The sequence below is a fragment of the Ovis canadensis genome, chromosome 9 (genome assembly GCF_042477335.2).
Source record: "Ovis canadensis isolate MfBH-ARS-UI-01 breed Bighorn chromosome 9, ARS-UI_OviCan_v2, whole genome shotgun sequence".
Taxonomy (NCBI): Eukaryota; Metazoa; Chordata; class Mammalia; order Artiodactyla; family Bovidae; genus Ovis; species Ovis canadensis.
Window position 1 is genome coordinate 92967113 of NC_091253.1, and position 24292 is coordinate 92991404.

The 24292-nt window shown below is 46.1% G+C and overlaps 1 protein-coding gene across 3 annotated transcripts; it reads left to right on the forward strand.

Annotated features, from left to right (window-relative positions):
• The first annotated feature begins 9859 nt into the window (after positions 1-9859).
• On the forward strand, positions 9860-23103 carry GEM (GTP binding protein overexpressed in skeletal muscle). 3 transcript variants are annotated; one of them, XM_069601168.1, is made up of 5 exons: positions 9860-10063; positions 11502-11841; positions 19170-19246; positions 20037-20241; positions 21731-23103. In XM_069601168.1, exons 2-5 carry the CDS (start codon positions 11511-11513, stop codon positions 22006-22008), a joined length of 891 nt encoding a protein of 296 aa, XP_069457269.1. In that variant the 5' UTR covers positions 9860-10063; positions 11502-11510; the 3' UTR covers positions 22009-23103. The 3 variants fall into 3 exon arrangements, with proteins under 3 accessions (XP_069457269.1, XP_069457270.1, XP_069457268.1); XM_069601169.1 differs by lacking the exon at positions 9860-10063 and adding an exon at positions 10080-10462; XM_069601167.1 differs by lacking the exon at positions 9860-10063 and adding an exon at positions 11066-11253.
• Positions 23104-24292: the final 1189 nt, after the last annotated feature.

Consider the following 24292-nt stretch of genomic DNA (forward strand, 5'->3'; position numbering starts at 1 on the left):
TCTTAGGCAGGACTAAACAGAACATTGGAATTGTGCCCCTCAAAACTTGGAATTTGTAGAAGGCCCCTGACCATTCTGGCCCTAACTCTCATTCTCCCTATGCGTTTTCCAGCCACCTGAAATTATTTGCAATCCCTCAAATGCACATACTTCGGAGGCTTTTTTTTTTTTTTAACCTTGGAATGCTTCCTTTTTCCCAGCCCCTGCCCACATGGTGTGCTCACACACACATACAGAACACATGCGCACACCACCCTGCCCACTGCTGTCTGCAATTCAAAACTCGAACGGACGTTTTCTCTGTGAGGGGCTCCTGGACCCACTCGAGCACAGTTCCTCACCCCCCTTGCTGCCCCATTCTTCTGCATGCGTGCTCTGTGGTCCTCCCAGTCGCTCTGCAGTGATGGGTTTGGTGTGAGGGCTGTCTCTGAAGTCAAATTGCTTGGCTACAAATTGCAGCTCCATCACTGGATTGTGTGATCCTGGGCAAGTGAACGTCTCTATGCCTCAGTTTCCTAGTTTGTAGACTGAGGGTGCTATTAATAATGATCATATACATTTGTTGAGAAAATTAAGCAAGATGATACATGTAAATCACTTAGCAAAATACCCGGCCTCAATAAAGGGCAGTTATTACTATCGACTCCTCAGTTTTTCTTTTTCTTTTAAGTTTCATTTTATTTTTAATTAGAGGATAATGACTTTACAATATCTGTTGGTTTCTGCCATACATCGACAGGAATCAGCCACAGTTATGCATCTGTCCCCCTCCTCTTGAACTTCCCTCCCATCTTCCAACTTCTCAGTTTTTGTTCCCAACCATCGTGTGTGGGGACTGTTACACACCTTGTATTCCTAGAGACTGGCGTATAATACATCGCTCACCTTTGTTTGTTGAGTTGAATTGTTGAACAGATGGCTTCCACTGGCCTACTCAATTAAGTTCATATTCTCTGGAATCAGAAGTTGGGGTTCAAATCTTAACTTTCGCCAATTTATAGCTGTGGGACCTTCGGCAAGTTAATTAAACTTTCTATATTTTAGTTTCATTCTCTTAAAATTTTAATTATGATAGTACCTAACTCATAGGGTAGAGACAATCTACCTTCACAGTGCCTAGCCTAGAATATGGAAAGATCTCAATAAATGTTAATTGATACTATTCTCACTAATATTATGAGTATTATTATATTTAATTACATTTAATACTCATCTGAAATATCACTATTATTAAGTCTTTCTCAACCACTCTATCCTGAAGTACTCTTTATTCAGTCATCCAATATAATTATTAAATGTCAGCTATAAGCCTGGCACCATGCTAGATACCAGCTATGCAGTGGTAAATAAATCATATATGGTCTCTACCTTTCTATAAGCTGGCGTTTGACAGAATGATAAATCTTAATGTGTTTCCAAAGTTTTCAATCCAGTGAGATACAGATTCATGAGACAGATCAAAATATGAGCTTACTTATAACCACATAGGAAAGATGTTAACTGCCCATGTCCTCAACCCAACTATTATTCTTTTATCCTGTCTAGATTCATCATTGAAGAATTCTTGGGTCACTATAATTGGCTAAATCAAGGCTTTAGCCTTAGGCTGGATTTGACTCTTTGGGTTAAATAGTATCATTGATTTCTCAGTTGCTAAAGGAAGGAACTTCAAGGAAAATATCATGTTGCTTGGGAAACTAAATATTCACTGGGCCAAAGCTTTTAAAGCAGCTCTTGAATGGTCTTCTAATGGATTTGGTAATTTCTGGGAAAAGGACCACTAGGCTTTATGCTCCTTGAGTGTATACTCCTGGTGTCTGTGGCACTGGGGCTTAGGGTATGGCTTAGTAATAACAAGTGCTCAATAAAGATGTATTTAACTCACATTATTAGACAACAGTTTAGCTGAACATAAAATTCCAGTGGGTCGATTATTTTCACTAAACCCTTTGATTTTGTTATATGACTGCCTACTTGCTTCTTGGTTGTTTTTGAGAAGCCTAGTGCCCATCTATTGATACCTTATCATTATTCCCCGGTTCCCTGGGGTAATCTCTATTTTGAAGCTGGTATGTATTTTTCCCATCTATGTTATTACACTTTTACTAAATATCAGTTCAGTCCAGTTCATTTGCTCAGTTGTGTCCAACTCTTTGCAGCACACCAGGCCACCCTGTCCATCACCAACTCCTGGAGTTTACCCAGACTCACGTCCATCGAGTCGGTGATGCCATCCAATAATCTCATCTCTGTCATCCCCTTCTCCTCCTGCCTTCAATCTTTCCCAGCATTAGGGTCTTTTCAAATGAGTCAGCTCTTCGCATCAGGTGGCCAAAGTATTGGAGTTTCAGCTTCAGCATCAGTCCTTCCAATGAATATTCAGGACTGATCTCCTTTAGGATTGACTGGTTGGATCTCCTTGCAGTCCAAGGGACTCTCAAGAGTCTTCTCCAACACCACAGTTCAAAAGCATCAATTCTTTGGTGCTCAGCTTTCTTTATAGTCCAACTCTCACATCCATATATGACTAATGGAAAAACCCTAGCTTTGACTAGACGCACCTATGTTGGCAATGTAATGTCTCTGTTTTTTAATATGCTGTCTAGGTTGGTCATAGCTTTCCTTTCAAGGACCAAGTATCTTTTAATTTCATGGCTGTAGTCACCATCTGCAGTGATTTTGCTGCTGCTGCTGCTGCTGCTAAGTCACTTCATTCATGTCTGACTCTGTGCGACCCCATTGGAGCCCCACAAAACAAAGTCTCTCACAGTTTCACTGTTTCCCCATCTATTTGCCATGAAGTGGTGGGACCAGATGCCATGATCTTAGTTTTTTGAATGTTAAGTTTTAAGCCAACTTTTTCACTCTCCTCTTTCACTTTCATTAAGAGACTCTTTAGTTCTTCTTCCTTTTCTGCCATAAGGATGGTGTCATCTGCATATCTGAGGTTATTGATATTTTTTCCTGGCAATCTTGATTCCAGCTTGTGCTTCATCCAGCCCAGCATTTCACATGATATAATCTGCATATAAGTTAAATAAGCAGGGACAATATACAGCCTTGATGTACTCCTTTCCTGATTTGGAACCAGTCTGTTGTTCCATGTCCAGTTCTAACTGTTGCTTCCTGATCTGCATACAGATTTCTCAGGAGGCAGGTAAGGTGGTCTGTTATTCCCATGTATTTAAGAATTTTCCACAGTTTGTTGTGATCCACACAGTCAAAGGCTTTGGCATAGTCCACAAAGCAGAAATAGATGTTTTTCTGGAACTCTTTTGCTTTTTTGATGATCCAGTGGATCTTGGCAATTTGATCTCTGGTTCCTCTGCCTTTTCTAAATCCAGCTTAACATCTGGAAGTTCACGGTTCATGTACTGTTGAAGCCTGCCTTGGAGAATTTTGAGCATTACTTTGCTAGCATGTGAGATGACTGCAATTGTGTGGTAGTTTGAACATTCTTTGGCATTGCCCTTCTTTGGGATTGGAATGAAAATGGACCTTTTCCAGTCCTGTGGCCACTGCTGACTCTTCCAAATTTGCTGACATATTGAGTGCAGAACTTTCAGAGCATCATCTTTTAGGATTTGATATAGCTCACCTGGAATTCACTTCCACTAGCTTTGTTTGTAGTGATGCTTCCTAAGGCCCGCATTCCAAGATGTCTTGCTCTAGGTGAGTGATCACACCATCATGATTATCTGGGTCATGAAGATCTTTTTTGTACAGTTCTTCCGTGTATTCTTGCCACCTCTTCTTAATATCTTCTTCTGTTAGGTCTGTACTGTTTCTGTCCTTTATTGAGCCCATCTTTGCGTAAAATGTTCCCTTGGTATCTCTAATTTTCTTGAAGAGATCTCTAGTCTTCCACATTCTATTGTTTTCTTCTATTTCTTTGCATTGATCACTGAGGAAGGCTTTCTTTTCTCTCTTTGCTCTTCTTTGTAACTGTGCATTCCAATGGGTATATCTTTCCTTTCTCCTTTGCTTTTAGCTTCTCTTCTTTTCTCAGCTATTTGTAAGGCCTCCTCAGACAGCCATTTTGCCTTTTTGCATCCTTGGGGATGGTCTTGATCACTGCCTCCTGTACAATGTCACGAACCTCCATCCATAATTCTTCAAGCACTCTGCCTATCAGATCTGATCCCTTGAATCTATTCGTCACTTCCACTGTATAATTGTAAGGAATTTAATTTAGGTCATACCTGAATGGTCTAGTGGTTTTCCCTACTTTCTTCAATTTACTGAATATATTTAACGATAAAATATTAGTGTGGGCTTTAAAAAATTTCATAAATTATTACTCTTGTAGGTATCCTGCCATTTGCTTTTTGAAGTCACCATTATGGTTTCGGTATTTATCCAAGTTCCTACAAGTAGGTCTACGTCATTCATTTCTACTGCTGCACGTTTCACTAGAAAAATATAGCAGCATGAATTTACTCGCTGATGATCACAAGGTGGTTTCTGATTGGTGCTATGAGTGCTTGAATGAGCATTCTTGTGCCTGTCTCCTGGGTGATACAGAAGATGCACGCTGAGAAGCAGGATTGCTGAGCCACCCAGGATCGACGCATTTTAGATGCTGGTGACTGGTCTCCAAAGTGGTCTTCCAATTCACAGTCCACCCAGCGGGGCCCAAGAACACGACTTCTTCACATTCTCATCAGCTTTTGTCAGACTTCTGAGTGGCTGTGTACTCGACCCGGACTTTGTACATTGTCTCCAGTATTATTCTCTTTTTGCAGATGAGAAAACTAAGGCTAAAGGGTGGCAAGTTCAGAGAAAGAATGAGTGAATGAATGAATGAGTGAATATGGTGATACTTCATTAAGTTCCGGACTCTAAGTCCATGAATGTGTACCTTACCCCTAGCCCTTAGAACAGGTTCTGGTAACAGGTGAGTGCTCAGTAGTTACGGTAATGAATGGACAAACCCGAGCAGAGAATGTCCTTTTTCTCCAGGAGCCTCCCCTAGGCCCTTCTGAGATACATCCTGCACGCAGCCTGCAGGGTTTTAGGAGTAGCAAAGGTCTGCAGCAGCCTGGGCTAATGGAGCAGAGGAAGGGTGGCAGCTAAAAATTTTTTCAATGGAAAATTAAATTTGCTCAGCAGGAGTCTGATGAGATGCTGGGGCCAGACTGAAGGAGGCTGCAGCTGGCAGGAGTGTCCATCTGGATCCTACAGGCCTCTGGAAGTGGTGAGGCTATTCTTAGCCTTCTTTTCTTTGGTCTTCATTTGCTCTTAATCAGGGCTCTCTTGATTTTGCAATTGGAGTTTTTTTTCCCCCTTCTGTAAAGCAATGATTTTCCATATAGTAATTCTTTCCTTCTTTAGACTTCCCAGAGGGGGTGGGAGGTTCTTTTTGAGCTCAGACACTTTGCACACTGCCTCCCACCCCGCTCCTCCCACTCCTTTTGTGGCTGGTGGAGACCTATTCTGTGTGCGGGATTTGACCCCACATCCTTGTTTGTTTACAAAGGACTTAACCATCCCACTCTTCTTGCTAATTATTTTTTCCTAGGAACATCAATAGGAGTACATTTCCAACCCTGCCTGCCTCTGCCTCGTGCGTCCTGAATGCTGCTGGATTCATTTAACTGGAGCCTTCAGGAGCAGCACTACTGATGGCAGGTGGCCAAGCTCCAGGCCTCGGCTCCTGCGTCATCATCATAATCACTCGCGTTGAAACAGCGCTCTGTGGTTAACAGACTGCTCCAAGCTCAGTAGCCCTTTAGTCCTCACAGCAGCAGAAGCCAAGGCCTCTGGGGTTTAGTGACATCCCCAGGATCGTGTGACCAGGAAGAGGAAAGGCTGAGGTTTGACCTTGCCTTCCTAACGCTGAATCCCCTATCTGTTCTTTCAGCCCTTGCAGGGGTCATCAAGGCAAATGCTTTGGGGGCCAGGTAGCTAATCTAAATGAGAGAAGCTGACCGGAGTAGAAGACGTTAGGGAGTAGTCAGGATTCTGGGGAGTCAGACAACAAGCTCTGCCTCAAGGCATCTCAAGGCCAAGCATTTCGAAAGCAATACAAACCAGGCCCATTTATTTGATCACCTTTTCAGTGTTCAGGACATCCCTTCTCTTGGTTTTGGTGGAGGTGGACCACATCACTTTATCATTGAATAGCACTGACTTGGTGGCACGAATAAGCACGACCTTGGTGGCAGTAAGTCTCCAGGATAAATGAGGAAGATTGAGTAATTCTGTGGCTTTTAGGATAGTATTACAGACCCAAGGGTGCACTGATCCTGGGCCTACCCATCACCTTGCCTTCTCTAGAACTTTCAAAGTGTGATATTCAAAGTAACAGGACATTAATGGTTAATCCCTTATGCCTCAACCCCAGGCCTGGTCAAATATTCTCCCCCTCCTTGCCCACCTCTTCCTCCCTCTCTCTTCTCTTTCTAAAATCATGGGGTGGCTGCACAGGTCTCTATGCTGAGAAAAAAGAGTGACAGGGTGACCGAGACAAGGAGATAGTCAGGCCCCCCAAAGTCACCCCGAGTTTACCTTCTCATCCAGGCATAGGAGCTAGAGAAAAGAAAGAGAAGAGGGTGGTTCATGCCTTTAGGGAGAGACAGACCTTCCCCATTAGTAATATATTAGTGACATGTGGCCCAGTGAAGGTCAGGGGCTTTTGCCAATCAAATCAAAACTCCTCTTTTGAGGGGGATTAGGAAGGAGGTAGGCTGAGGTGAGGGGGGTGTGGGGAACAGGGCTGACGTGTAGCCCCTACTCTAAACAACAGTGGTTAAGACTGTGGCCCCAGAGAGTGCAGCGCTGCTACCTACTGGTTCTGTGACCTTGAACAAGTTATTTCACGCCATTCCTCAGCATCTTTGTCCATGAGACACGGGCAGATGCTGTGGTTGTGAGGTGAGATACGGTATGTGCCTTTGTCAGTAAATGTCAATTATTTTTGTTTGGAGTTCTGTCTCCTAGCCCCACTCTTTGCCCTACTAGCTAAAAACCTGAGGAGCCTTCAAATGCCCATGAAAGGAATACAGACACAATAATTCATAGACTAAGAAACTACAATCTTCTGCCAATATTTCTCCTCCAGAACTTGCTATTTGTCCAAATGTCCTGATTCCCCCTTTTTCCTCCATCTCCAAACCCTCAGATGGTCCTGGTGAGCTGGAATCCTGGACGAGGCTGCTGGGACTCTGCTGGGTGAAGCTTGGCTCCGATATGTGCTTTTTGCTGGTATAACTGTGACTTTTGTCTAAATATTCACTCCAACTTAACTGCCATTCAGTTGAAACTCTTCCCAAGTTGTTGCTTTCTCGTCTGGCTTCTTGTGGGACAGAAAATTTAAGAAGGCAGATTCAAACACAACACTGATGTACTTATCCAGTCAATAGGGGACTGAAGAGTCCTCTCCCCCATCTTTAGAGTTGATTTTCTTTGGCGTGCTTCACATATACCAATGAACAACAGTTAAGAGGGGATATGGTCTAGGTGTAGAATTAGGTTCTTAATAGGAAGAATTAGGTTCTTATCAATGGGAAAAGCTGCAGTCCATGGGGTCACTAAGAGTCGGACACGACTGAGCGACTTCATTTTCACTTTTCGCTTTCATGCATTGGAGAAGGAAATGGCAACCCACTCCAGTGTTCTTGCCTGGAGAATCCCAGGGACAGAGGAGCTTGGTGGGCTGCCGTCTATGGGGTCGCACAGAGTCGGACACGACTGAACCGACTTAGCATGCATGTATGCATGCATTGGAGAAGGAAATGGCAACTCACTCCAGTATCCTTATCTGGAGAATCCCAGGGACAGAGGAGCCTGGTGGGCTGCCATCTATGGGGTCACACAGAGTTGGACACGACTAAAGTGACTTAGCAGCAGCAGCAATGGGAAAAAGTCGAACTGAGAGGCTACATGATCTGCTTATATACTCTGATTTACACATAGTGTTTTTGCTGGCTTCCCTGATGGCTCAGTTGGTAAAGAATCTGCCTGCAACACAGGAGATTCCTGGGTTATGCAGGAGACCCCGCTTTGATTCCTGGGTTGGGAAGATCCCCTGGAGAAGGGATAGGCAACCTACTCCAGTATTCTTGGATTTCCCTTGTGGCTCAGCTGGTAAAGAATTTGCCTGCAATGCAGGAGACCTGGGTTTGATCCCTGGATTGGGAAGATCCCTGGAGAAGGGAAAGGCTACTCACTCCAGTATTCTGGCCTGGAGAATTAATAGTCCATGGGATAGCAAAGAGTCCGACAGGACTGAGTGACTTTGTTAAGATCAGTTGACAGAGTCAGCTCAGCATGAAAAAGCACAGATAATTCTGAAATACAGATAATTCATAGATTACCTTTTGGATGGTCTCCTCCCCTTCTTCTCTCTCTCTCTGTTCTTCCCTGACCCCCTACTCTTCTCTTTTTACCACGTCTGTAGCCATCCTCTTCCTGGCTGAGCCCAGAAGGAAAACTCGATGGAAATGAAGGGACCCATCCAGGAAATTGTGACCCTCAGGCTCTGGTTGCAGCACTGCCAGTTACTGCCTGAGTGGTAGTCATCCCCCTGGGTATCAGCTTCCTCACATATAAAATGAGGAGGTTGGGCCCAGGGCACCTGGGACCAAGAGAGCTCTGGGTTGCCATTCCATCTTTGCCAGCGTGGGGCCTGGCATGTCTCAGCAGCTGGTCACTTGGATAATCCCCAGAGCATGAAAATGCTGCAGAGTAACAGAGAACAGACTCTGTTCACAGCAGGGTCCAGCCACTTGAATAGATGCTGGTGCCTCTGGCTGTTTTCCGGGGCCACCAGCCCATCCAGAGATGCAGCTGGCTGGAAAAGCAGATGGGTGTGTTGGAAAGGCCAGTGTCACCTCCAAACACAGTGTCTGGGAAATGCCCGTGGCCTGCCAAAGAGGTCACTGAATCCCTCCAGCTGGGGGCACAGTGCAAAGAGCCAGGCAAGCGGAGCTTCAAGTCCTGATGCTGCCACATACATGAGCTGCGTGACCTTGGGCAAGCTCTCTGACTTTGGGGGTCATTTTCCTCCTCCATATAATGGGAGCAGCAGTATCTTCACCTTGCAGAATTGTAGTAAAGTTTGAGATACTGCAGAGGTCTAACAGTACCTACTAAATATAGGAACTCAGAGACACTCAGTAAATGATAGAAGTGACTGTTTCTGTTATCTTGTGCCCTTTTTTCACAGGCATCATTCTTGGGACTGGAACCCAGGCTAAGGCTCCTCGCATGGCCAGAGGCCCTGGCCCCACGGCCAGGACCGGCCATGCCAGGGAGCCTGGTACAGGAGATGCTACTAGTCGGGATGCTGATTAAATTCCCTGATCCAGGAGCCTCAGCGTCCTGGTCCAGGGCAGGAGGGCTAGCCACATTGAGCACAGTCTGCTTGGATCCCTACTTAAGCTATTTTTTCAAGACCTTTTCAAGGTCTTGCCCCCTTGCCCCACCTTCCTCTGGCCCCTTTTCTCTGGGTCCCGGTCAGAGAAGGGAGACAAGCAGTGTGGGTCTCCCCTCCTTCCCTCATTCACCGGGAAGGCGACAGGAGCGGGCAGAGGCCGTTTTCCTTGCAGAAGATGCGGCTGACACAAGCCCCGAACACTTCCATGGGGCTGTAGCCCCCTGTTTTGTTTTGTTTTTGTTTTTTCTTTTGGCGAAACTGGGTTTCCAATCCCAACCTGCCTCTTCCTCCATCCTTCATCCGGACAGCTCGCGAACTGTTTTGCTGGAAAGTGCAATTAAGGGGCACTTCGTGTTTTGTCTGCCGCCTTCCAGCGTCCGCCTGGTCAAAAGAACAAACCAGAATAAAGGAAGCCGGGATTCAACTGTCGTTATTTTTTTTTAAAAGGGGAGAGAGGCGGGGGTCACATGACGGCGAGTCACCGATTTGGCGAAGGGGCTGCCCCTCGGGGCTTGCTGCAGAGCCGCCCGGCCCCCAAACCCCAGGCGGGGGCGCTGACGTCACGGCAGAGCCCGGGCCGCGCGCGTATAAACCGCGGGGCGCGGGCGCGGGCGCACCCGGCGCAGTCACCCCGCGATCGGCCGCCCGCATCGCGGCGCGCGTCCGCTCTCAGCCGCACCCCCGGTAAGGCGAGCAGCCCGCGGCGGGGAGCGGGGTCCTCCGGAGAGGCGCGGGGGGCAGGACTGGGGGAAGGGGTGGGCGTCCGCAGCCCGCGGAGAACTTTCCAAGTGGGGAAAAGAACCTTCCGGACCTGCTGTCCGGCGCGGTGGTCTTTCGATCGGGGGTCGGGGGGGTGAGGGGTGTTGCAGAGTTTAAGGGGCGAAGGATGCCATTCGGCGGTGGCGGGTTGCTTTCGTGCAGTTCAGTTGGAGGGTCATCTCCTCCTCCAGACTGTGGTCGGAGGACAGCCGTCAGGGATACTTCAGGCACTGGTTGTTTGAAGAGTCGGCCTACCGGAGGCGCTGCTTGTAAGATTAAAAAAAAAACAAACCTACAAACCGATCGGTCATCAGGGTCATCGAGGTGAGGGTCGCGGCTAGGGTCATCGACGTGTTGGGGTTCTGGGGAGTGCGTGCGGGAAGGGGAGGGTCTCTCGCTCACCGGTGCATCTTGCTGCTGAAAATGAGATTGCTTCTGCTTTCTGTCTGAGAGTCTGGGAGTCCAGACCACCGGGCAAGGGGAGGCAGTCTTGAGAAAGGCCAAGCTGTAGCCACGTTGTTGATTGAATGTCTTTCTGGAGGGAGTCTTGGACCTGATTGGCTTCAGGAAGGTGGAAATCCGAGCTGATGGAAAGGAACTCTTGGAGTGGACAGAGTTTAAAAAGAGTGAAGCACTGTCTCTGCAAGTTTGACAGCTCTGAACGTGAGCAGGTCCTCTCCCTGCCAGAAGGACAAGGCAGAGGGATGGGTTAAATGTGATATCTGTGGGCAGGGGGCAGAAGTGAGGCATATACCTATTGCAGAAATTCTTCTCCCCCTCAAATAAGAGCATATTCAGGCATCAGGGCAACTTTACTAAACATGGAAGTTCCAATCAGCCCTGGTCCAATCCAGCCGGGGGGGGATGATGTCATTGTCACGTGTTCCCCACTGAGGCATAAAAGCCTGCTGGGTGCTGCTGCTACTTAAGTGCCATGTTTAGACATTAGCGGCTAACCTGGCCAGCTGGTCCCCAGCTGCATTAACTTGTTGCTTTTCAAGCCTTCTCTAGAGGCTCTTCGTGCCTTCTGGCTGCCTCTGTGCCCGCTCTGAGTGGGGAATCCCCAGGCTTCCTTGAGGATGGAGGAAGCCCCAGGGCAGTGGGCGATATTAACGGTACCTTTTCCTCTTTGCAAATGACAGTCTCCCTGAGGAACTGCTGTGTGTGTGTGTGTGTGTGTGTGTGTGTGTGTGTGTGTGTGTGTTCAGTTGAAAGCCTGTTGGGTTTGGGGACTGCTTCACTGGTGTTCCTTGTGTGAGGGTTACTTGGTAACCTCACATACTAAAATATCACTGATGACTGTGTTCGAGCTCCCTGAACTCATGCTTCCTGATGCTACCATCTTGGCTGCTTTGCCTTCCAGGACCTGACGATGACTCTGAACCATGTCACCATGCGCCAGGGCACGGCGGGCGTGCAGCCGCAGCAGCAGCGCTGGAGCATCCCTGCCGATGGCAGGCATCTCATGGTCCAGAAGGAGCCCCCGCAGTACGGCCAGCGCAGCCGTCCCCCCACCGCCCCCGAGGACCCCTGCCGCCGGAGCTGGTCCTCCGACTCCACGGACTCAGTCATCTCCTCCGAGTCCGGGAACACCTACTACCGGGTGGTTCTCATCGGGGAGCAGGGGGTGGGCAAGTCCACTCTGGCCAACATCTTTGCGGGTGTCCATGACAGCATGGACAGCGACTGCGAAGTGCTTGGAGGTAGGTGGCCCGGCTCCGGAGGGCTTTACGGGACAGCAGTGGTCCAGCAGGAAGAGTGAGTGGGTGGGTCATTTGTCTGCAGAGTTGGGAAGTGCGATTATGCCTTCTTGGCTCTGCCTGGGGAGCCGAGTCCCCACAGACGTGCTGGCATAGGCCTCTGGGACAAGAAAGTGAAAATGCTTATAGATAGAAGCTGGGCCAGAGAAGGAATTTCTTACATTCCAGCTCTAAAGGGACCAGGGAGACGGTTTACGGAGGGTGGAGCCGGAGGGTCAGGATCCCACCTCTGGCTTTTGCCAGTTCTGACCTGGACCTTTCAAGCACTCAGTGTAGAGACAGCCTTTTTCCATGGTGATACTTAAAACCAAGCCAATTAGAAAACTGTTAAGATGAATTCATTAGTTTGTTCATTGCAGTATTAGAGGCTTTAGAGGGTATAAAATTGTTTAAAATCTCTATTTTCAATAGCACAATATTTAAAAAAGATATTGAAAGTTAGCAATGATGATACTTAACGTTTGTAAGTATACTTACGGGTTTTCAATTTTCCATGGATAATCTCATTTAAGGTATTTATTATTTAGGCCTTGGTTTCCAAAACTGATCTGAGATGATACAGTCTCAAAAAAATCACATATTCCTCAAGTAAAGCATAGCACTGTATTCTGGGAAGTAAAATGAGGCTCCTGTAGTCGATGGTTTAAATTCAGTGTCTTTCAGCCACAGGATCTTAGACAATGCCAGGGTCACTGTATGTCCCTGTTTGCAGTTGTGGAAATGAAGTAAGTGTGCTTGTCCCAGTGACATGGTCTGTCTGAACGCTCAGTTGCAACTCACTGCTGAATCACAGATTTCAGGAGTAGGAAGATGCTTTAGTGATGACACAGTTCTGCCCTCTGCTTGATGCACAGAAATCCTACTCCTTCCTCACTGCTGTCAGCCCATTTCTACTAAACATCTATTCTTCCTTTGTCTGGGAGTTCATTGCTTCATGAGGCAGCTCCGGAACCTGCTTTAAATGATGACTCATTGATAGAACATTGATTTTTCTCCTCACTCCTGACGTCTCAGGGATGATAGCTAAATCCTAGTTCAAGGGAGAAGCAGGCTCAGTATCTCTTTTTTTGGTAAAGACCCATGGGTGTGTGTCCCTATAGGAGACAGGCAGGAGGCTATCATCTAGTATGTGCCTTTGCAGTGGGACAGATACTTTATTGGGTGCCTTATATTTGTGACTGTTTATTTTGGTCCTCACATCATGTCTGCACATTGAGTCTTAGGGACTTACCTGGAATCACCCTCTGGAGCATTTTGGATTAGAACCCGGGATTTTAGAAATTAGTTTGGTGGTGTTCACCTTCCACCATTGATAGGGAACCTGCTATGTGCCAGGCACATAGCGCTAAGTACTTCCCACAGGTATTTTAATAGTACTTATAAAAATTAAGCCCATTTGGTTCTAAAGTTCCTATTTTACAGGTGAAGAAATGGAAGCTTGTGAAGTCAAGTGACTTTCCCAGGTGAAAAAGCTAGTCCATGGTTTGCCTCGGATTCAAAACTAGTTGTGATTGAACCTAAATTCCTGTGTTCTTTCACTGTACTCGACTGTCCCTGGATTTAGCATCCAAATGTTGTTACATACTATAGCACTTTGGGCAAGGTACCTCCCACGTGCCTGGCTCCATGCCATGCTCTGGGGTACTCAGTGATGGATGAGGTACACCATAATACCCTCTTAGGAAGGATCTGAGGGCCAGGGGCTGTAATTTAGAGCAGTGTAAAAATTAATAAAGAAGTCACAGTTAAGTACTTTGGGGATTGATATGAAAAAGAGACCAACTAAGACTTTTTGTTCATTTCTTTGAGAGGGAGGAATTGAAATAATTAGTGGATATCAGACTCTCAAAAATGTTTGTCCATTAGAGCATTAGTGGTACCTATCCAGAGGGTGGTATTCCTGTAGGCATAGGGTATGAAGAAGACTGACCCATCCCTGAACCTTGGGAAGGCAGGCTTCTGTATTTGGGAGGCTTCTTTGTTTAATGGAGAGAGGGGACTGTTGGTAGGGAGAATCCTTTCATGATCTCCTCAGCCAGAGAATCTTTGACAACAGGAAGCTTCTTGGGTGACTCATCCTACCTAATCTGACCTATCTGAGTAACTCATACTGTCTAGGATTACAGCTCTTACCTGTGGGAGGCTGCTGGAATCGGTGGTTGGCTTTATCTTTCCAGAGGAGAGGGTTTTCCATGGCACTTCATTGCATTGTTCTTTTTTTCAGCATTATCCGTAAGATAAAAAGTACACAATACTCTCATCATTATTTCTCCAAATAAAGATGAATGTTGTTAAGATTATATTGCACTAATCTTATGACTCTCTGTGCATATTCGATGCCATTCATTCATTCATCCATCCGTCCATTCATCAGTTACTGAACGTATACCATGAAGCTTGATGCGACTCAGTGAGGACATACTGCGAGTCGTGGGGTTTCTTCCTTAAAGATGCTGACAGTATTTGTAGTAGAGAGCAGGTATACACCGACTTATAAATCAAGATAGGACGCGATTAGTATCTTCAAAGAGGTATAAGGGCAGTACTGGGGGAATTCAGAGGAGAAAATAAATACCACTTCTGACTGTGAAAATCAGGAAAAGGTTCATGTAAGTGTTGGTCTCTGAGCAGGACCCTAAGGACCACTAGGATTTAGCAGCAGCAGCAGCAGAGGGAGGTGGAAGGACATTGCACGTGTGCACAGAAAGTACAGCAGAGACTGGACGTGAAACCTCGTATGTGGGTCTGGACCCCAGTTTTGATGCTGGGCTTCCCTCATAGCTCAGTTGGTAAAGAATCTGCCTGCAATGCAGGAGACCCTGGTTTGATTCCTGGATGGGCAAGATCCCCTGGAGAAGGGATAGGCTACCCACTCCAGTGTTCTTGGGCTTCCATTGTGGCTCAGCTGGTGAAGAATCTGCCTGCAATGTGGGAGACCTGGGTTCGAGCCCTGGGTTGGGAAGAGCCCCTGGAGAAGGGAATGGCTACCCACTCCAGTATTCTGGAGAATTCCATGGACTATGCAGTCCATGGGGTTACAAAGAGTCAGACACTGCTGAGCCACTTTCACTTTCCCTTTCTTTTCACTTTGATGCTGGGTGCTCCTGGACAAGATACTTACCCTCCTCATGCTTCCTCATTAGTAAAATAGGGACGTTACCTACATCAACTGTTATTAAGAGGATTAGGGGAGATAGCACAGTGCCGGGCACAGAGTGAGTACCAAGTGAACATTAGTTGGGGCTGATTCTGCATCTGCTGTTTTCTTCCCGTGGGGTTCTCTTTCGTGCTGGCCCTTTCACTGCTTGAAGTCCCTCATCCACTCTGGTGCCTCTTCCCTGGGGCCCTGTGAGGTGGGCAGAGGAGACGGCAGCCACTGGAGGGGAGGCCAGTGCTTCTCAGCACTGCCTGCTTCTTTCCAAGTGGGACCCTCTGGACTCTGAAGGCTGAAAGCAGTTGAGAGTTCTTGGGGGAGAGGGATGCTGGAGCCTCAGAACTTTCCAGAGGCTGCCAGGACTGGCTCCGGCAGGGGAGACAACACCTGTTCAGGCTTACACACAGCCCTGGAGCCAGTCTTGAGCAGGGTGGTCCTCCGAGCAAAGAGGGTTGGGGGTCAAATGCAGTACAGACAAATCAAGAGCCAGCAGTTCAGGGAAAACGGCGACCGACCACAGTTGCCCAGTGTTAGAAACTCTCCTCCACCCCTCAAGAGGGTCTCTCCTGCTCTACAGGGGGTGAGTCCACCCCCTGCACCCCAGCCTTCATTGGGGAGCACCAGAAAAAGGAGGCCTTCTCCAGAGCAGGGTTCTGAGAAGCCTTCCAAGCAAGAGGCCTCAACCCTTTCTCCACACACCTTAACCCAGCGCAGATTTCAAAGGACTCGTCTGGAATTTCGTATTGTTTTATGTCAGCTCTTTCTCACCTGATTAGCACTTAAAAAGGCTGAAAGGTAAGTGCCTAAGAGAGGAAGAGAAACGCAAGCTTTGGTTACAAGCAGGTCCTCTCCTGGTGGCAGAAGGCTGTCAAGCGGGACACTGTGTGTTTGAAGAATCCTTGGGGCGCATAGCCAGAGGCGATACATAAACCCAGGTGCAGGGCACATGCACACAGCAGGGCCGAGATGTATTGTTTTAGGCTCCTGGGTTTCCAACACAGTGACTTTCAAGCAGAGAGAAGTCAAAGCAATCCTGTCAGGAACCTTCCAGAACAGCAAAGCAGTTTGGCCTTAATCTGCAACTGGACTCTTCAGTCCGCTTATTCCTCTAGACTTCTGATAATTCTTAAACCAAGAGAAAGTTTGAGTTTGCTTTTTCCCTTGGCTACTGGAATGCAGTATGTTTCTGTCTGAACTACTGGAGATTCAAGCAGATCCCTTGTGCCTACTTTTGCGTAGTGAGTGATGAGCAGAGAAAATGTTTTGTGTGTTTTTTTTTTTTTTTTTTTAGTTTTCTGCGTGCAAGGAAGTCATTCAGAGAAAAGATAAAAACTCTGAGGTGGTCACGGGCAGGCGGCCACGCACCCACCACTACCCCCTACCCCATCTGTGCTGCCCAAACTCCGATGGTTTGCACTTGGTTGTATAAATTTGCCTGTTGAAGTCATGAGACCCTATTCTCCACTAAGCCAAGTTATGCTATTCACTCCGATCCATTCCTGATGCATACTGAAGGTGGCGAACACGGTGGGAATAATAGACTTAAAAATCCCCAGTGGGAAACAGTTACCATCGTTTAGAAGAGTGACTCCAAAAAAGGTGGGGACGCTGAGAAATTCAGAGTCGTTCCTGGTTATTTTTATTCTCCTTTGACATGGTTCCTTCCTTTCCCTCTCGATTCTAATCCCTAGATGAAGAAACAGAGCAGGAGCACGGCTTTGCTGTTTTAAATCGGAGCGCAGTTGCTTTAGAGTGTGTGTCAGTTTCTGCGGCATAAGGGTGTGAGTCTGCTACAGGCACACCCGTGCCTCCTTCCTCTTGCGCCTCTGCGCCCCGCATTCCGGCCCCGAGGATCGCGGCAGCGCGCTGGGCTGGCTCCCTGCGCTGTGTACAGCGGCTTCCCACTAGCTACTTTATACGCGTCAGTGCTACTCCCTCGATTTGTCCCACGTTCTTCTTCCCCCGCTGCATCTGCAGGTCCGTTCTCTACGTCTGCGTCTCTATTCCTGCCCTGCAAATAGGTCCGCCAGTGCCATTTTTCTAGATTCCACATACACGTGTTGATGCGCAGTGTTTGTTTTTCTCTCTCTGACTTACTTTATTCTGTGCGGCAGACTCTAGGTTCGTCCACATCACTACAAATGGCCCAGTTCCACTCCTCTTTGTGGCTGAGTAGTATTCCATTGTATCTATGTGCCACATCTTTATCCATTCTTCTGTTGATGGACATCCAGGCTGCTTTCATGTCCTGGCTCTTGTAAACAGTACTTTTACAGTTTGCACATGAACACTGGGATAATGTGTCTTTTTCAGTTATGTAAACCAGGAGCACTGCTTCTTCTAAGACCCTCACTATTATAAAGCAGGGAATGTCCTGGTTCCTACAATGCAAGGCTCTTCAGCTAGGATTACGGTAATAGGCAACAGCAAGTACGGCAAGAACCAGCTTCCGTGATCTGGAAGTGATGATAACAGCTAACATTTACTGCATGTCCCCTTTGTGCCCAGGCTTGATAAATGTAATTGTCAGGTAGCCCTAAGGGATGAATACTGTAATCAATTCCATTTCACAGATGAAGAGACTGAGGCTCAGAGAAATTAAGAGAGCAGTTCAGAGCCAGTTAATAAGGGCGGGCACCCAGATGTGAGATCAGCTTTGCTTGTGCTCACGGTTTCAGTGCTATATTTAGCATCCGTTCATTCATTTGATGAGTATTTACTAAGCACCCGCCATCTACCCAGGAAGTGTCCTGGGTGCTGGGGGAGAGGGCAGTGAGCAGCACAGAGGGAAATCTCTGCGTTAACATTCTGGAAGGTGAGAGGGACCAAAAATAATAAAATGAGTACATTAAATGCATTCTTGTTAGATAGCAATCGGCACAGTGAAGGAAAAACGGGGAAGGGAGTAAGGAATATTGGGAGGAGAAGGATGATGGAATTTTAAGAAGATGGTCAGGAAACACATCCCTCAGAAGGAGGTAAGAGAACAAGCCTTCGAATATTGGAGAGAACTGTTGTTGTTGTCATTCATTCGCCCAGCTGTGTCCGACTCTTTGCGACCCTGTGGACTGTAGCCAGACCTCCCTGTCCCTCGCCATCTCTCAAAGTTTGCCCAAGTTCATGTCCATTGCATTGGTGATGCCATCTCATCCTCTGATGCCCTCTTCTCCTTCTGATAGAACTAGTTCCTAGCAAAAAGAACAGCCAATGAAAAATGACCAAAAAACAAAAAGACAAAAAATCGTTATGAAGATCATAATTTTCTAATGTTAAAATTCAAAACAGGAAACTGCATTGTGCAATTAGAGGGAGTATGGGCTCAGCTGCGTGGAATTGATGGGAATTTCTCCCGCAAAAATCCCACTGAACTCAGTTAATCCCCTCCCACCTACACACACACTGATTTTTCTGGCCTGGAGCTGCTCTGCCCTTTGGACTGCACTCACCCTTCACCTACACTCAATCTGGGCTCAAGTGCCAGGAGGGAAGTTTCCATTACTAAGTAGAGCTGGAGGCTGCGCCTCTGTTCTACTTAAGATGGAAAAGCAAGCTCGTTTATTCCAGGGACCTGTATTTTCTAAATGCAGAAAATGTCATCAAAACAAGGGTAGTCTCAAGATTTTTTTTCTTGCATATCTCAAAAGAGCTCTGTGAGCTGAAAGCTCCTGAAATTGCCAGTGAATGTTCAGTCATCACCCCTGTGAGGGTTGTGAGCTAGGTTTGCAGTTCCACTGGGCAGTCAGTGTTTCTCAGGCAGCATCCATGGAATCAGAATCAAAAGTACTCAAGTAAGTTTATTCTCCTAAAGGGTTTTCCTGTATAAAACGTCTAGGAATGATGAAAATGAATGGATGCGTTTCAAGTGTTTAATGACACATATTCGGAAGATGCAGGAGATCTGCTTAGTAAATACTGGAGGAATACGTGTGGAATGTTGTTGAAGGTGATTAAAAAAGAGTTTATCTTTGTGAATATTTATACAGTTTACTCTGTATACTTACATAATTAATTGCATAGTTAGTAAGTTTATTTTCCGGCATAATTTGCTGCATCACCCTCTTAGAGAAAAGTGTTGCCTATTTGTCTGACTCCAACATCACTGTTCTTTCTTTTCCAGAAGATACATATGAACGAACACTGATGGTTGATGGGGAAATTGCAACAATTATCCTCCTGGACATGTGGGAGAACAAGGTATGCAGAGCCTGTGACTCTCTGTAAACTCCTCTGGGGCCTGCCTTCCAACAGGCTGTTTGGTGCAAGGGTGAAATTGTCCTTCTTGATGTTCCAGATAAGGTGGACTCATTTTCTTGATTAAAAAGCATTTACTTCTGAAGACCAAAACTGTTGTAAGGAGCACATTGTTCATAAATGAGCTTAGAATAACAAGCAAGTGGCAGTGATCTGCCCTTAGGTCTACTCAGAAATACAAAGTGTATTTGTTTTAGGGAAAGTCCCAGTAAGTATGGGTGATAATTTTAAACTACATAAAACCATATTATATGCAGTTGACATTCTCAATAGCTTTCACATTTTGCTTCTTTTTTGGTGAAAGGTTTGGGGTTTCTGAGCTTATATGCTAGACCTTCTGTTTATTGAGAACTCTCCTATGCTAATGAAAGGATTCTTAATTTCATCACTTAGGAGAGGCAAAAAGAATTTTACGGACGCCAGGAAAGGCTCCTTTTAGGTAGTTGAAATAAAATTGGAAATATTGTTTGGCAGACCCGTCGTATAATTTATCAACTCAAGCTGTAGGAGGAATCGGAAAGTCAAAGCTTTTGGCGTCCATCCTCTCTGAGCTAGCAGTCTTTACAGTCACAGACATCATGGAAGACTGATGCCTTTGAGGGGAGTTGGAATGAATTTTCTTCCTTCCCCGTATCAGCAGAGGGACTCTGGGATACACACGATCCCTCTTTCAAATGGAGACCTCATTTAACCAGGCAGATCTGAGCTCATGGAAGACCTTCTCCTTTATCAGGGGGAGAGTGAGTGGCTACAGGACCACTGCATGCAGGTCGGGGATGCCTACCTGATCGTCTACTCCATCACGGACCGAGCCAGCTTCGAGAAGGCGTCTGAGCTGAGGATTCAGCTCCGCAGGGCCCGGCAGACCGAGGACATCCCGATAATCCTGGTTGGCAACAAAAGTGACCTGGTGCGGTGCCGGGAAGTGTCTGTATCAGGTAAGAGGAGCGATGCCAGTACCGTAGAAATGTCTCTGAGTCCCTTGCATTTTGCTTCCAACGGTTGCTCTTTCCTGAAGCTGAAACCAGGGACTTACTAAAATGCCACGTGGAGTTTCACGCATCCTCTCTAAGAGGTCCATGTTCCCAGCAGATCATCTGCTCTACCTGCGGGATTCCAGTCTCTCCATCCCCAAGGCTTTCTCTGGGATTCCTTTAGGGAAGAGGTGCAGCTCAGGGGAAACTGGCCATCCCCAGCGTTTTGGCCCTTCTATTCTCCAGGGAGATCTCAAGCCTTCTGGGAAGTGAAAGTAACATCTTTAGACAGGAAGGTTGGGCACTTTGATTAAGGGGCATTGTGAGAAAGAGTCTTACCGAGATTGAGAATTCCACTCTGGCTGCCTCTGGTTCCTGTTGACCCTAGAAACACCCTCCCAGCCCTCACTCTTTGTTTCCTGAATTCCAGTCAAGGCATCAGTCTGCTGGTGTCAGGTACCCTTTGTCATAATTCAGGGATACTTCTCTTTGTTGAGCTGGCACCCAAGTGCCTTTGGGGACCTTAAAATTTTATTGGCCTAATACAGATTTGTACAATGGTAAAAAAAAAAAAAAAAAAAATGCTGCATTGCCAGCCTCCACCCAGCAGTAAAGAACCTTGAAAAAGACTGAAAAGACCCAACCAGCTTGGGAATGCCTTACTCTTGGGAAATGGCTGTCTATAGTAGTCAGTTTCCCCCCAAACCAAAATGTGGACGCCTGGTCATTGAACACAGTAGAACATTCGAAATTGAGACTGTTTCAGAAAAACTTGTTTGTAGAGTTGCTGTAATTGTACTGTGCATGTGTGAAATCTTCAAAATTTTTTCAAAATATCTCATCAAAACTTAAAAAAAACATTTTTTTAAGAGAGGAAACCAACTAGTAGGATTCTTAATTTTCTATTCAGGAGACTGAATCAGGAGAAGGAGCAAAGAACATGAACTTGAGAGGGAAGCAGATCCGGACTCACAGCTGCTACTTACAGGCTGTGTGAACGCCCTCAAGTTTTTAAAGCACCACCTTCTCTCCCTTCCAGTCTCATCAGCTATCTGAAAGGGATAGTGTACTTTTAAAGATTGCTGTGAACATTAAAAAATATTTGTCAAGTATTTAACCCATTTCCCGAGGGGAGTCAATTACGACGATGGCTGGGACTATTATAATTAATACTATGGCACTGGTGACATGGGACCCTCACACCGTGAATTTGGTGGGCCCGATCTAAAGCCCGTCTTTGCTGCTTCCAGGAATCTTCCTGTGAGGCTCTTTGCTTCTGTTTCAGGGAGGCCACTTGTCCCCGTGGCCTCCGGTATCCATCACGTGCATCGCTGACTTCGAGTTCCCCGGGGCACTGTTTAAAGTTAGGCCGCAACCAGCTTGGCTGTGTGCATGGCGGGTCAAATCTGCAGCTCCCCTGACTCTCCTCTCGCCCTCTTGCTTTCCCCACCAGAAGGGAGAGCGTGTGCTGTGGTGTTCGACTGCAAGTTCATCGAGACCTCTGCGGCCGTCCAGCACAACGTCAAGGAGCTGTTTGAAGGGATCGTGCGGCAGGTCCGCCTCCGGCGGGACAGCAAGGAGAAGAACGAGCGACGGCTGGCCTACCAGAAGCGGCGGGAGAGCATCCCCAGGAAAGCCAGGCGCTTCTGGGGCAAGATCGTGGCCAAAAACAACAAGAACATGGCCTTCAAGCTCAAGTCCAAATCCTGCCACGACCTCTCGGTGCTCTAGGCACCCAGAGTCACCCGCTGTCCCGCAGAGGACATCACTGAAGGCCGCTGGGACCCATAATCTATATTAGATTGGATTCTTAAGTATCGTTAGATGTGGCTTCCCCTATTGTAGCTGGGAACTAATGTGCTAGCCTGCTGGGCAACCGTACGCATGGGAAATGAAAGGGCTTCGTGAGGAGTCAGTATTCACTTACAGGAAAAGCCTGACCTTTGCTGTCTGAACACCCAAGACTCATTAGAGGACGTGGTCGGGGTCCACGTGTTTCTTCTCTCCTTTCGCAGATGGAGAATCGAAGCCTACCGAAGAATGCCTGGACAAGAACTTTTCCTTGTTAAAATTTTGCCTGGTGTTCTGATATGTTATTTGAGGCCACTCAGTCGGTCCTAGGCAAATATAGGAAAGCTGTCAAAGGAGTTTTGCAAAGGAAGGAGAACCTCTGTCTTTGTAGCTTTTATTTGTAGAGCTAGAACTGCATAACTGGGTTCATCAAGGTCATCACTGTCATTGCTCCGTGAAGCTGTGAGAGATGATGGACTTGCTGGAAACGAAAGCTTAGCAAACCATTTTTGTTCAGTGCCCATAGTTGGTGATCCAGAAATCTGTAGAATTGGGAATGGATACATGTACCACTAATGGGTTCAAAAATTGTGTATTTACTATTGTGTCTTATATTTTTTTATTTAGGGGGAAATTATTTTAATCAGATTCTATTTAGCCAAACCACATTTTCTGTTGCATTGTTTTTAAAATCATGGGGACATCATAAAAATATTTTTAACATCTAAATTACTGAGAACATAGAGTGCGAAATGCCAGATTTTAAAATATAATCGAAGCTCTGCATTTTTGTAAAACACAAAATATAAATACTTCCAGCATTTTGGGTTGACCCTTGTATGCCACAGCTCTGCTCTATTTATTATTATTTTGCAAAATAACAACCACTGTAACATTTGATAAAGCATATTTATGAACCTGTTTCTTATTAAGAAAAACACCCATTTTATTACCATTTTCTATCTTTTTCAGAATATTCAAGTTTTTACCTATATGTCTTATAATAAAATAAATAAAATCTTTGGGAAAAAAAAAGGCATTCCTAAATATTTTTCCTCTCCAGGAAAGATGATTGTGATCATTTTGGTATAGCTTCCAGAGCAAGCAAATTATAAAGAAACCTACCTATCGTTTTATTTCTTCTTTTCATTGGCAATAGCCTAGTAATTATCTGTTTTAAAGAGTATTCCTGACATCTGTCCTTTGGGACGTGATTCACAATAATGCAAAGTGATTTTCAGCTGATACAGTTAGGAAGTATTTGGAGTCACATAAATGCTAAGTTACAATAAAAGTGAGATTGATTTTTACTTTGGTCTGGCAAATTCCTAACTCAACAGATGGGCCTCGCTTTGCTCCCCAAAGGCTCATGGTCCTAAGCTTGAGTAAAGCATTAGAGGAAATTATAAAGGATTAGGGAGGTAAAAAAGGAAGCTGGTGATTTTCAGCCTGAGATCTAGCCAGGCAAGGCTTTAACCAAATTCTCCCTGTTGACTTTATTACAGCTGGACATTAATACATAGTTGCTTTCCAGTGGCACCGTGTAGCCCTTCTGCTACAGGAGAGGGACTCCCTGTTCACACCCCTGGCCCGCATGTGTACCCTCTTTCACTCTCAACTCCCTCTCCTTCTGAGTTTGTGGTCACACACACACTCACAGTGACAATCATGGGACCTTGCATATTGCCCCGAGTGACACAGTTTTACAAGGGGCTTCTTTTCTGTTCTGTTGCCCTTTCTCCCCCCTTTTCCAAGTTGGGAGCAGAAGTTCCCATCTCAGAACTTGGCATCTTTGAATTGTGTAAGGAAACAGTACAGGGAAGTGATGAGAGTAAAGACTCAGGTTACGCAGGCTGAGGTGGAATCCTGGCTGTGCCATTTAACATGTGCGCCTGGAGTAGAGATCCAAGCTTCTTAACTATCAGTTTCTCATCTGCAAAACGGGGCTGCTAAAAATACCTGCCTTATAAGGTTGTGAGGTGGATGTCATTCAGCTAGCTGCTCTAAAGAGCTCAAGAGATGGCGGTTTGCATTGACACGCATCTTCCATTTTGCATCAGTTAGTTTTTTTAAAATTAATTAATTAATTTTAGTTGGAGGCTAATTACCTTACAATATTGTTTTATGTGTCAGTCTCCCCCAAATGAAATGGAAACTCCTTAAAATCAAGAACCACTTCAATCTTTTCCTTTTCACCTCTCTGCTCTCTGTGGTACAGAGCTTT